This window comes from Seriola lalandi, unplaced genomic scaffold (genome assembly GCF_002814215.2).
Source record: "Seriola lalandi dorsalis isolate HSWRI2012SDOR001 ecotype SW California unplaced genomic scaffold, Sedor1 jcf7180002054393, whole genome shotgun sequence".
NCBI lineage: Eukaryota > Metazoa > Chordata > Actinopteri > Carangiformes > Carangidae > Seriola > Seriola lalandi.
Genome location: NW_019524946.1, coordinates 192,855 through 204,418, shown reverse-complemented (window position 1 = coordinate 204,418; position 11,564 = coordinate 192,855). Strand labels below are relative to the sequence as shown.

The 11,564-nt window shown below is 39.1% G+C and overlaps 3 protein-coding genes across 3 annotated transcripts in view; 1 reads left to right on the top strand and 2 right to left on the bottom strand.

The window, feature by feature from the left end:
- Positions 1–3,976: 3,976 nt before the first annotated feature.
- LOC111657336 (E3 ubiquitin-protein ligase TRIM39-like) lies at positions 3,977–5,931 on the bottom strand. Its single transcript, XM_023409470.2, has one exon. It carries the CDS (start codon positions 5,750–5,752, stop codon positions 4,337–4,339), a length of 1,416 nt encoding a protein of 471 aa, XP_023265238.1. The 5' UTR covers positions 5,753–5,931; the 3' UTR covers positions 3,977–4,336.
- Positions 5,932–6,700: 769 nt separating this feature from the next.
- On the top strand, positions 6,701–9,619 carry LOC147818932 (protein SPMIP1). Its single transcript, XM_087174908.1, has 5 exons — positions 6,701–6,931; positions 7,279–7,457; positions 8,036–8,216; positions 8,567–8,669; positions 9,017–9,619. Exons 2-5 carry the CDS (start codon positions 7,282–7,284, stop codon positions 9,133–9,135), a joined length of 579 nt encoding a protein of 192 aa, XP_087031034.1. The 5' UTR covers positions 6,701–6,931; positions 7,279–7,281; the 3' UTR covers positions 9,136–9,619.
- A 136-nt stretch (positions 9,620–9,755) lies between these two features.
- Positions 9,756–11,564, bottom strand: part of LOC111657333 (uncharacterized) — a 3,980-nt gene continuing 2,171 nt past the window's right edge. Inside the window, 2 exon segments of the mRNA XM_087174904.1 lie at positions 9,756–10,427; positions 10,881–11,031. Of these exon segments, the coding sequence (XP_087031030.1) occupies positions 10,218–10,427; positions 10,881–11,031 (361 nt within the window). The 3' untranslated portion in view covers positions 9,756–10,217.

Here is an 11,564-nt window from a genome sequence, read left to right as displayed (position 1 = left end):
ATTTTTATGCCTTAGTATACTATGACGTTTTTTGAAATTTTATGCCATACAATACTATGACGTTTTTTATGCTCTACTATAATATGTATTTTAAGGCATTTTTATGCCATACTATACTATGACGTTTTTTGCCATTTTTATGCTCTACTATAATATGTATTTTTTTGGCATTTTTATGCCTTACTATACTGTGACGTTTTTTGAAATTTTATACTATACTATGATGTTTTTCCATCCATACCTTCAGCTGTAACACAGCCAAAATGATCAGCAAATCAAAAAAGAAAAGTAAAGAAAATGTCCAAAAAAGGACAGAGGGACCCCTGAGGGTTAATGAATCCCATGAACCGCTATCTAAATTACCACTATTATGTTTTTTTCTCTGCTAAATTTAACATTACTGGGGAGGAGAGCAACGCGACTAGAAGTGACAGCGAGAGAGGGCTAGTAGCTTCTCCTCTTCTCTGTCTCAGCGGAGACCGTCACAACTTCATTCACTCATTTAACAAAACAAAAAAAAAGCAACGAAGGAAGCAGTGAATGGACTTACATATTTAAGACCTAACTAAATGTAATTTAAGACCTAACATGCGGCTAATATAAAGCTAGCAGAGCTTGGAGAGTTGGTTATCTGGTTGCTAGGCGCACGCAGGCACACACACAGGTCAGGAGCTGCCGTTGCCATGGCAATGTGAAAATCTGCCCAGAGGCATAAAAAAATCACAAAAACGTAATAGTATAGTAATGCATAAAAAGTCACTGTATAGTAAGGCATAAAAAGTCATTGTATAGTAAGGCATAAAAAGTCATAAAAAGTCATAGTATAGTAAGGCATAAAAAGTCATAAAAAGTCATAGTATAGTAAGGCATAAAAAGTCATAGTATATTAATGCATAAAAAGTCATAGTATATTCAGGCATAAAAACGTCATAATATAGTGAGGCATGAAAACGTCAAACAACGTCATAGTATAGTAAGGCATAAAAACGTCATATTTTAATGAAGCATAAAAATGTCAAATAACGTCATAGTATATAAAGGCACCAAAACGTCATAATATGGTGAGGCATAAAAACGTGAAAAAACGTCATAGTATACTAAGGCATAAAAACATCAAATAACGTCATAGTATATTAAGGCATAAGAAAATCATATGTTAGTAAGGCATAAAAACGTCATATTTTAATGAAGCATAAAAATGTCAAATAATGTCATAGTATACTAAGGCACAAAAACGCCAAATAACGCCATAGTAGAGTAAGGCATAAAAACGTCATAATATAGTAAGGCATAAAAATGTCAAATAATGTCATAGTATACTAAGGCACAAAAACGCCAAATAACGCCATAGTAGAGTAAGGCATAAAAACTTCATAATATAGTAAGGCACAAAAACGCCAAACAACATCGTAGTATAGGAAGGTATAAACACCTCAAAAAACATCATAGTATAGAAAGGCACAAAAACGTCATAATACAGTGAGGCATAAATACGTCAAAAAACGACATAGTACAGTAAACATAAAAAGTCATAGTATATTCAGGCATAAAAACGTCGAAAAACATTGGAGTATAGTAAGGCATAAAAACGTCAAATAATGTCATAGTATAATAAGACATAGAAACATCAAAAAACGTCATAGCAATTGAAAGGCATAAAAACATCATTATATAGTAAGGCATAAAAATGTCAAATAACGTCATAGTATAGTGTGGCCTAAAAACGTCAAAAAAGTCATGGGCATAAAATGTCATAGCACAGTAAGGTATTAAAACAGCAAGGCCTAAAAATGCCAAAATATGTCACAGTACAGTCAGGCATAAAAAGTTATAGTAACACATAAAAAGGTCAAATAACATCATTGCATAGCAAGGTGTAAAATATCAGTATAGTAAGGCATAAAAATGTCATTGTATAACTCTTCCTCCTCCCTCAGAGCAGTGATCCTGGCCTCCTCTTCCTCCTCTAGAAACTGGTGAAGCTTCTTAAACTGCTCCTTAATCTGCCTCTCTGTGTTGATCCTGGACCTTAATGTGTTCTGCTGTTTGATCAGTTTCCTTTAACTTCTTGAAACAGCTGCAGTTTTTGTGGAAAAGCTTCAGGGTTTTATGAAATTTGTTTTGTTGTGTGTGCTTTTGAATCTCTGCAGACGAGACAAACTGGAGACTGATATTCTAGACAGAAGAGATTGAGTGTCTCAGAGTGCAGACAGCAGAGAGACTGAGATCCTGTTAAAACGCTCGGATCTCTCTCCAGTAAGAAAAGTCTCACACAGGTTCTTTAAAGCCAAACTAACAGGTTTTTCTTTTAGTAGAAATTTTTCCTTACAAATAGGACACTCACTTGTTTCACTTTGTTTCTTTATCCATCATCTCCTCAGACAGTCTCTACAGAAGCTGTGGCTATAAAATGTCATAATGCATATAGTATAGTAAGATATAAAATGTCATAATGCATATAGTATAGTAAGATATAAAATGTCATAATATAGAAAGGCATTATAGTCCCTAATTAACCTAATCTGCACGTGCGGGGTTCGAACGCTGTGACGCGACAGTACAGTATCGTAAACGTCATTGTATGGTAGGAATAAAAAGTCATAGTATAGTAGGGTGTAAAAAACGCCATATTTAAGACATAAAGTATAGTAAGGTATATAATGCCTAAATAGCAGGCCAAAGAATATAATCAATATCTCTGTTTGTGAAATTCAAGATGATAAAACAGCGATTTAAAGTAAGTTAAGTAAACAAGGAGACAATTAACGTTAACACCAACCACCTGTGAGGAGGGAAACGTTTGCTACTCCTGGTTTTTCTCACAAATAAGCGTCAAACGTCAACAAAACCCACACAAAACTAAAAGAGACGTGGGGTAGAACAAAACCCCACCGTTAGAAGGTGTTGACAACTTCAATATCATCACTTAAACATTTTAATTGGTTTCAGCGCCACTTACCTCCTCAACATCAAGGAACGAATGTATGTCGGCTCAGTTGCCACCGTCAAACGTCAATGCTTTTCGCGCATGCGCACACACGCGCAGAGTTAGGTGGTGTTGCTCAAAGGAAGACATTCAAGTATTTTTTGGGGGGCTGAACCTATAAGTTGATTAAGCAATTAGTCAATTCACTGAAAATCTGGTTGACAATTAATCGTCAAAAAAAATGAAAAATGCCAAAAATGCACTGGTACCAGTTTCTCAGATGAGAATATTTGCTTTTTTCCTAGTTTTCTATCACAGTCAGTAAAGTAATTCAGTCAGTTCTTTGGGTTTTTGACTGTTGTTCAGAGAAAGGGGGATAATAAGGGGCATTTTCATTGTTATCTGACATTTTATTCACTGAACAATAAGTTAGTTATTACAAAAAATAATTGTTGACCTATTGATAATGAAAGTAATTGTTTGCAGTAAGCCTACTCTTTTGATGGAATATTTCTACTTTGCCTACTTTTTCTGTATGTTAATTAAATGAAGCGGTTTGATGAAACACATACAACAAATGAAATAAACATAAATTAAAACAGTCCCTAAGTAAGTTAAGGAAAGCCCAACGTAGCTGATATTCTACTTCAGTGGTGCTAATTGATGATATGGAGTAAACCTACTCATTACCTTTATGTCTGTAGTATTTGATAGCACAATTGATTTATATGGTCAATTTTATTGAAAGTGTAAATTATTCATGATGATCCAACATTAATTGTGTCATGTGATAATGTGTAATGTGACAACTTTGCATTTTGCAACCTGTTTGATAAGTGGATGACAGACGTCAGATGCCAGCCTGGGTTTGGTGACTGGCTGCACAGGACTAACTGGCAGATCTTCATTCTTAAGTTTAATCAACAAAACAATCTGTGAAATGTCGAGTGTCATGTGTGTGAGTCATACAAGTTAAACTAAAACCCTCTTCAAAAATAAATGAATAAAAAAACTAGAAGAAGTTGACTTTAATTACTATCTTCAAAAATATTCCAGAGGCTGATTCTTTATTTATTTGTCATAAACAGTAAAAATTTAACAATCAAACTTCAAACTGATCAACCATACATACGCCCATAATTATAACATAATTTGCACCTTACAATACAATACAACAATACAATAAGAACATTAGTGGAGTCATACATTGTGTTCTGTAACTTTTCGTCCACATAGTAGATTCGTCTCTCGTTATCAGTTCTGCTTCTTCTCCCGTCGTCTCACAGCAGAGTTTGGTCCAGGTCCTCATAAAGTTAAACACAGAACTCTCACAGAATTTTCTAAAATCCAGGATAAATCTGCTCGACAGTCTCAAAAACAGAGCAGTTGTTGAGGACAGAGGTTGACAGATTATCCAAAAGGCCACCAACTCATACGGTACTCTTTGCTTTCTGTAGACCCATTCACTGGTAATATCTTCAGTGGGAGTGCATTTCCATTGCTGAGGTATGGAAACAGCTTCTCAGTGAAAGTGTGTGTGAAGGTGTATATGTGTGCGTTAGTATCAAGATCAGAGAACGACAGTTTTCCTCTGTTCCAGTCCAGATTCACTCTGATCCTCTGGAGCTTCTTCTTCACTGATACAACAGTGGATGGAGCTGGTGGTGACCGTGCTGTGTATTCGTTTTGATAGAACATTATTCTCCATAATCCAGACTGTGGTTGTTCCTTCCTCTCAACAGACTCTGTTGCCACACCAACTCTCCAGTTTGTATTGTCTCCAACCTCAACGTCCCAGCTGTGAGCCCCTGAGTTAAAACCCTCAGAGCCCAGGACAGAAGGGCAAAAATCAAATCTCTCTGGATTGTCAGGAATTTTCTGTCTCTTTCCATGACTCACACTGGTCAGATCCTCAGACAGGATGAATCCTGGATGAGCAGTGTTTGGATCCAGAATCACAGGACTGCAGGAGACCATGTCCTTCATCTTGTCCCAGATGTTGAAGGTCAGGTTACCCAGATGTTTGGCCACGTCTATCAGAGCTCCAGAGACCAGCTGTGGATCATCCAGCAGGGGGCGCTGCTGGACTCTTTCCACTGTAACCTTGTAGTTCTTCAGGAATGAGACGTCTTCAGCTCTCAGCTCGTCCTCTGTGGCTCTGACTGTGTGTGACAGAGCTGCGATCTCTCTGCTCAGAGCCTCCATCTTCTCCTTCATCATCCGACTCTTCTGCTCCTCTTCCTCCCTCAGAGCAGTGATCCTGGTCTCCTCTTCCTCCTCTAGAAACTGGTGAAGCTTCTTAAACTGCTCCTTAATCTGCCTCTCTGTGTGTTGGGCCTGGACCTTAATGTGTTCTGCTGTTTGATCACAGTTTCCTCTAACTTGTTCAAACAGCTTCCGTTTTTTGTGAAAAAGCTTCAGGGTTTTCAGAAGCTCATCTTTGCATTCCTGTGCAGCTTCATCGATGGGTCTGAAGCTGTGGTTGGTGTGTTTTTCTGAATCTCTGCAGACGAGACAAACTGGCTGCTGATCGTCCAGACAGAAGAGTTTAAGTTTCTCAGAGTGCAGACTGCAGAGAGACTCTGAAGATCTCTGATCTCTCTCCTGTTTGAAGGCCTCACACAGGTTCTTTAACGCCAAGTTACGAGGTGGATCTTTTAGTAGAGATCTTTCCTTACAAATTGGACACTCACATGTTTGTTTCTTTATCCACCATCTCCTCAGACAGTCTCTACAGAAGCTGTGGCTGCATGACAGGACAACAGGATCTTTAAAGATGTGATGGCAGACAGGACAGGAGAGATCCTTTCCAGATTGAGAAGCCATTTTTTCTGAGTGATGAAGGAAATACGGCAGGAACAACGACAAAAACAGGGTACCTTCTCTTTCAGATCAGATTTTTGTATAATTCCATCCACTTTTCCAACGACTCTCTCCTGTAGCTGTTCTTCTTTTGTGAAGTTGTGGCTCCGATCCGATGGTTGTCTCTCGATGTGCGAAACAAATAGAACCTGTTCTTGTTTGCATGTTGTTCTCAGGTGTGTCAGGTAAGGGTGGAGCTTTGTTATGCAGCTCAACTATTAAATCAACATAGAGATTTTTTCATTCCTGTGTGCTGCAGACCAGTAGAAGGTTCACTGGCCCATTCAGCTCAGATGGTGTCGGGTGTATTAAGGGCATTATGGGATTGTATTTCTAAACTAAAATAAAAGTAATAAACAGAAATTTCTGAGAAATCCTTTTAGGCGTCTTGTTATTTCTGAATTTAATTAAATGTGATTCCAGTATAATACAGCTTCATAACTCAAGCTACATTTCCATTTATACCTTTGACTACAGAGCTATGGAGGACCACAAGTGTCACAAAAATAGTAATGAAGCATTTCAATAATAAATAAGTATTTGTACAATAAAAATATACAATAATAAATTTGTTTACATATGAATTTATTAATCTATAAATGAATAGACTAAGTTACAAAGTAATTCATTATGTGATATTTTAACAAAAAGAAAAAGAAAAAGAAGAATTTAAAAAAAGGAGTCAACAAATGAAATATTAATCCATCAATAAATTAAAAAAGGATTACAAAAACAACATAAAACATAATTATACATTAATGAATTCATGAATAGATGATGGATTTAAAAATCTATTTGAAAATTCAGTTTAAACCTGGAATAAAGTTTTTAATTAGGTATTTAGTTTTATTTTTTCTATTAGTGATTCGATTAATTTAGTAATTTATTTATTTATTATTTTACAAGAACTTATTACTTGTGGGTTATGAAGCATTCACAAATTATTCCAATGAGGGCGGGAATTATACAGAATTGCAGCATGATTAGTGTGTGTGTGTGTGTGTGTGTGTGTGTGTGTGTGTGTGTGTGTGTGTGTGTGTGTGTGTGTCATGTTTCCCTGTGTTACAGTGTGTTATCTGAGCCACAGCTCATTTCCACAGTGAGCGGCTGATCCTGCAGAGCTCTGCTTCTGGCACCTCAAAGGTAAATTAAGATATTTTGGATTTAACAATTCACTAATATTTCATAATGGGATTTCAGAAACACAGCTCCTCTAAATACTGGTATACAGCTTGTTGCTCAGTGTAATTGATTTCCAATTCCAAATTCAATTAAAATTTTTCATGATCTTCCAAACTTAGTCACTAGTGTGGAAAAAGGTGCTTTAGGTAATTCACTGTTACAGTTGGGAACACAAAGAGGCAGCGTAGTTGTTAAAATCATGCAAAATTGTTTGAGAATCTGAAAGTGAATTTATTTAATTCAAATTTTTAACAGTGTAAAACTGTGTTGGAAAGGTAAACAGAGATTGTAATGAGGCTTCCCGGCAGGAGATGCGCTGCCTGCTGACGACTCAGAGCCAGAACTGCTACCGGGAGCAGATTCAGAAGGAGATGTTGACACGTTTGGCCTGGAAGAGCCGCTACGCCAAACTCTACCCGTCCTGCTACAGCCCCCAAAACTACAGCAGAGAGTCCACACAGCTGCCCCACCTGCCTGCTGCCTCCCGGTGAGCTGCTCCACTCACATTAAAGTGCTGTCCGAGGTGTTCATGTAAAACTAAGACTCAAAAGACACACAGAGGATCTAACAAAATAGTTCACCACGTGTCAGCAACAGGTGAGCAGACAAGCAGATAGAAAGGACAAAAAAACAAAAAGGCAGGCAGGAGTCAGGCACAGGTAAAGCAGACAGACAGGTATGATACAATCACATGGGGTGAGTGAAACTGGGCTGGTTAATAATGGACATCTGATTAGGGAAATGGGGAACAGGTGAGCGGCCAGGTGAAGGGAATCAGGTGACTGGGAGCAGCGGGAAACCCTGGGTTAACCTCAGGACAGGTTGGAGCGGCTGGATCTGGAATGACATGAGTTAGTGGTGATGGAAGAAGAACTAATAATAATGAACAATGAGGGAAACAGGTGTGTCCCAGCTCTGATGTGTTTGCTGAGTCAGCGTTTACTGTGTCTTCAGTTAAATCCGTGAAGTTAAGGTTCAAAAAACTTTTTAAATAAAGGTACCGTACATAAGCCTACAAACCATTGGTCATACATACTAATCTTATGTTTATGCTCCGCCCACCAGGGCAGCCCTGCCTCCTGTTACCAGGACACCCAAGAGTCAGAGCAACCTTCCTCCTCCTCCTCCTCCTCTTCCTCCTCCTGAGCTCTCTGTGGAGGGGGACGGGCGTCTCAGTGTTCCTCCCACGATGAGGCCAGTTTCTCCCCAGACCAGACAGACTCTCTATCAGGACTCGTCTCAGCACGTATGAAACCACCATTTGGTTTAAATTGTCCAACATCAACATACATCCAGGTGTTACACCAATCTAAACACTAATGTACAACTGATTGTAGAAATCTGGGTTTTAATTACATGCAGCTTGAAATCAAAACTTGTTTAATCTTAATTTTAAATCTTTCACTATTATGCATAAAACACATTTGTACTAAGACTTTCTAACGATGCTAATGATTTTTATTAAAGATGATGCTGGCAGTTACTCCACAAAACACAGCCAGTCATTTCATAACCTGGTTGTTCACTACTACTATATTTCTGCTGTTTGAACAGAAAATATTTACTAAATAATTTAAAACAAAATGTCCTGTGCAGGGGAGAGGGCGGAGTCTGTACCTGCACAGACGTGGACAGATGAGACCCGAGGAGAAGTTTGATTTTCCCGTGCTCTCGTCCTGGGAGTACGGGTGGAGGCTGGGTAAGATGGAGGGACTGTCTGCTCCACGGTTAGACGTCAAACAGAAGCTGCATCTTCTATTAAATCCTGTTCTAGATTCAACAAGAGTAAGAATCTACAGGTGTTAATTAGCACAGCTAAGGCTCATGGGAATGTCAGGTATTTGCTGATGACGGCACTAGTCCAAAAGTCACTTTATCCTGAAGGGAACATGAATGTCTCCAAAGAGGCAGCGCTGTTGTACAACGTTAGGTAACCTAGGTGATAGCTAGTGTCTACCATTGCCTCTGGAGTGAGCAGACTGTGTTGTTAGCTTGCAGAGAACAGTACGTTTTCCCCACAGTAACGCTGTCCGCCTGGACCCACAGGTGACTACACTCTGGATTACAGAACGCCGTCCCGTGCCAGGTCGTCGGTGGTGAAGAGCACCTTCTACGCCAGGAACGGTGTGTTCAGCAGCCCATCAGCCACCGACACGCTGGGCTGAAGTTCATCAGACGCCAGTAGCTTGAAGTTTTTGTTTTACTGGCCAAAGGTCGGGTCATTTGGGGGATTTTAAGGGATCATAAACTATTCTGGGATCATGACAAATGGCAACTTTTGGGGGCAAGACATAAAACTTGGGCATTAGAGAATGCCATAACAAAACAAGGGAATGTATCTGATCAGAAATCCTTGACTTCCTGTAACACTGTTTGTTTACCATCCACACAGCTGTAAGTTTAAATGTCCTGTAAGCTGATACTGTGTGATGGATAATGAATGAACTCCTGGCCTGGGATCAGTCAGAGTGAGTCACTTCATCTCGACACCTGATACCTCCGTGTTTCTAAACAGTGACCTGGAGGAAATGTTACACACCACAACACTGAATCATTTATTTCTAATCAGTCATAATAGCAGTGTAGTTTTATTACTTTCTTTGATCCCAGGTGTGTTTTCACATGATAAACCTCCTCAGAGAGTTTGGAAGAAGTCAAGGTTATTAAAAAAAGATTTGTAAACAAATCCCATAAAAAGTTGATCTGTCAATGTGTATAATAAAAGAGTTTTAAAGAATATGTGTTTCTTAAATGCTCATAGAATAACACAACAGAATCACAAACATTACTGATGTAGATTTAGTTGTTTAATGTTAGAGTGGTATAATGTATGAAGAGTATGTCAGTCAGTATGGAAGCAGTAGCAGATTTCAGTCTTGTGCTTTCATTTTTGAAGGTGAGGCAATTTGTTCATATTTGGATTACAGACTGTCCCTTTAACTGATCTTAAAACAGCTGAATAAATCTTCTGAATGTCTCACTGAAATGGATTTTTGCTGGAAAGGCTGGAGTTTGATATAAAATGTGTTATGTTTTTTAAAAATGCACATCAGTAATTTAAAGTACATGTGATTTGTTTTGACTAAAACATGCAACATGCGGCAGCTGAGCTGACCTTTATTAATTCTGCTGTTGGATTACAGAAAACACATATTTCACTTGATTGCTGTAAATGTCACTAAAAGTCTCATTTTATTCCGTCTGACTGCGTGTGCGGGTGAGAGGCCGCGGGTGAGAGGCCGCGGCTCTAGGCGGTGGAGAAGATCAGGAAGCCGGTGAAGGTGTGGCTGGCGCTGCTCTGACTCGTCACGATGTTGTTGTACCTGGTTGCCTGGAGTGAGACTGTGTCCCCGACCTCCAGCTCCAGGACCGCCGAGCCGGAGGTGACCAGGAAGCCCTCGGCTATGTCACACAGCGCCATGTGGGTGTCGCTGCCCTTCAGCAGGTTCAGACACACCTGGAGCATCAGACGAATACAGTCAGGGGCAGATAAACCACAGTACAGCTTCAGAGCTCAGCCTGAAGGTTACAGGGGAAATATATTTATACATGCAAGGAACCAAGGAAAACAGGAAACAGGAGGGTAACACACGTTAGGCAGCATCATAGTAAGTTTAAAACTCATGGCACAGCAGCAAACCTTCCTGGGTGTGGAGGAAAGAGACCTGATGTAGAAAGTATCTGTGTTTTTGTAAGAAGAACACTAAACGAGCAAAGACTTCACACCTGGAAACCTTTCTGCTCGCCATTCTGGACCAAAAAACACCTGAAAAGTACTTTTTACTACAGAAGAAAAGAAACTGGGTAAACCTGTAGAGTCTGATCAAAGGTATGAGCGACATAAGAAGTAAAGTACTGGAGTAATAAACGACTAGATGAACTCTTGAAGACAAGCTGAAGTCGGACTCACTCTGCTCTTTGCTGATATGTGGTAACTGAAGAAATAGACGCCTTTGATGACGCATACGAACGATCCGTTTGTCAGCGAAACTCCTTGAAACTGTTGATCCAGGTCCGGTAAGATATCGCTGTGGGAAGTTGACACAAACATCTCAGTGTTTATTCACTATTTTATGTTTGTCATCAAAAAGATTTTCGGGATGAAATGTAATTATTCTGGTGACTTTTATGTAGCGCCATCAACTGGTCAGCGTTTTAATTTGTCCAGTACATTGGTTTGTGGCCAAATACCTGCAAAATGAATGACATTCCCATCAGGCTCAGCTGTACTTTGTATTAAGTGCTAACTAATATGGGAAACATGGTAAATATAACACCATCTTAGCATTAGCGTGTTAGCATTGTTACTGTGAGCATCTTGTTAGCATGTTAGCATGTTAGCATGCTTTGGGTGTTTAACTCAAAGCTCTGTTGTACCCATGTGCAGCCTCACAGAAACACTAGCTTGGCTATAGACTCTTAGTTTTGTTTCTTTTTCTTTTTTCTTTAGGAATACAGAGTTTTGTAAATTATGTCTTTTGCGAAATCAGCAAATCTCACCATTTATCGTTCAGTCAGATCAAAATAAAAGACTAAATACACGAGAACACACCAATATAACAACAATAACAAACAATAAATGTCCCACAAAATG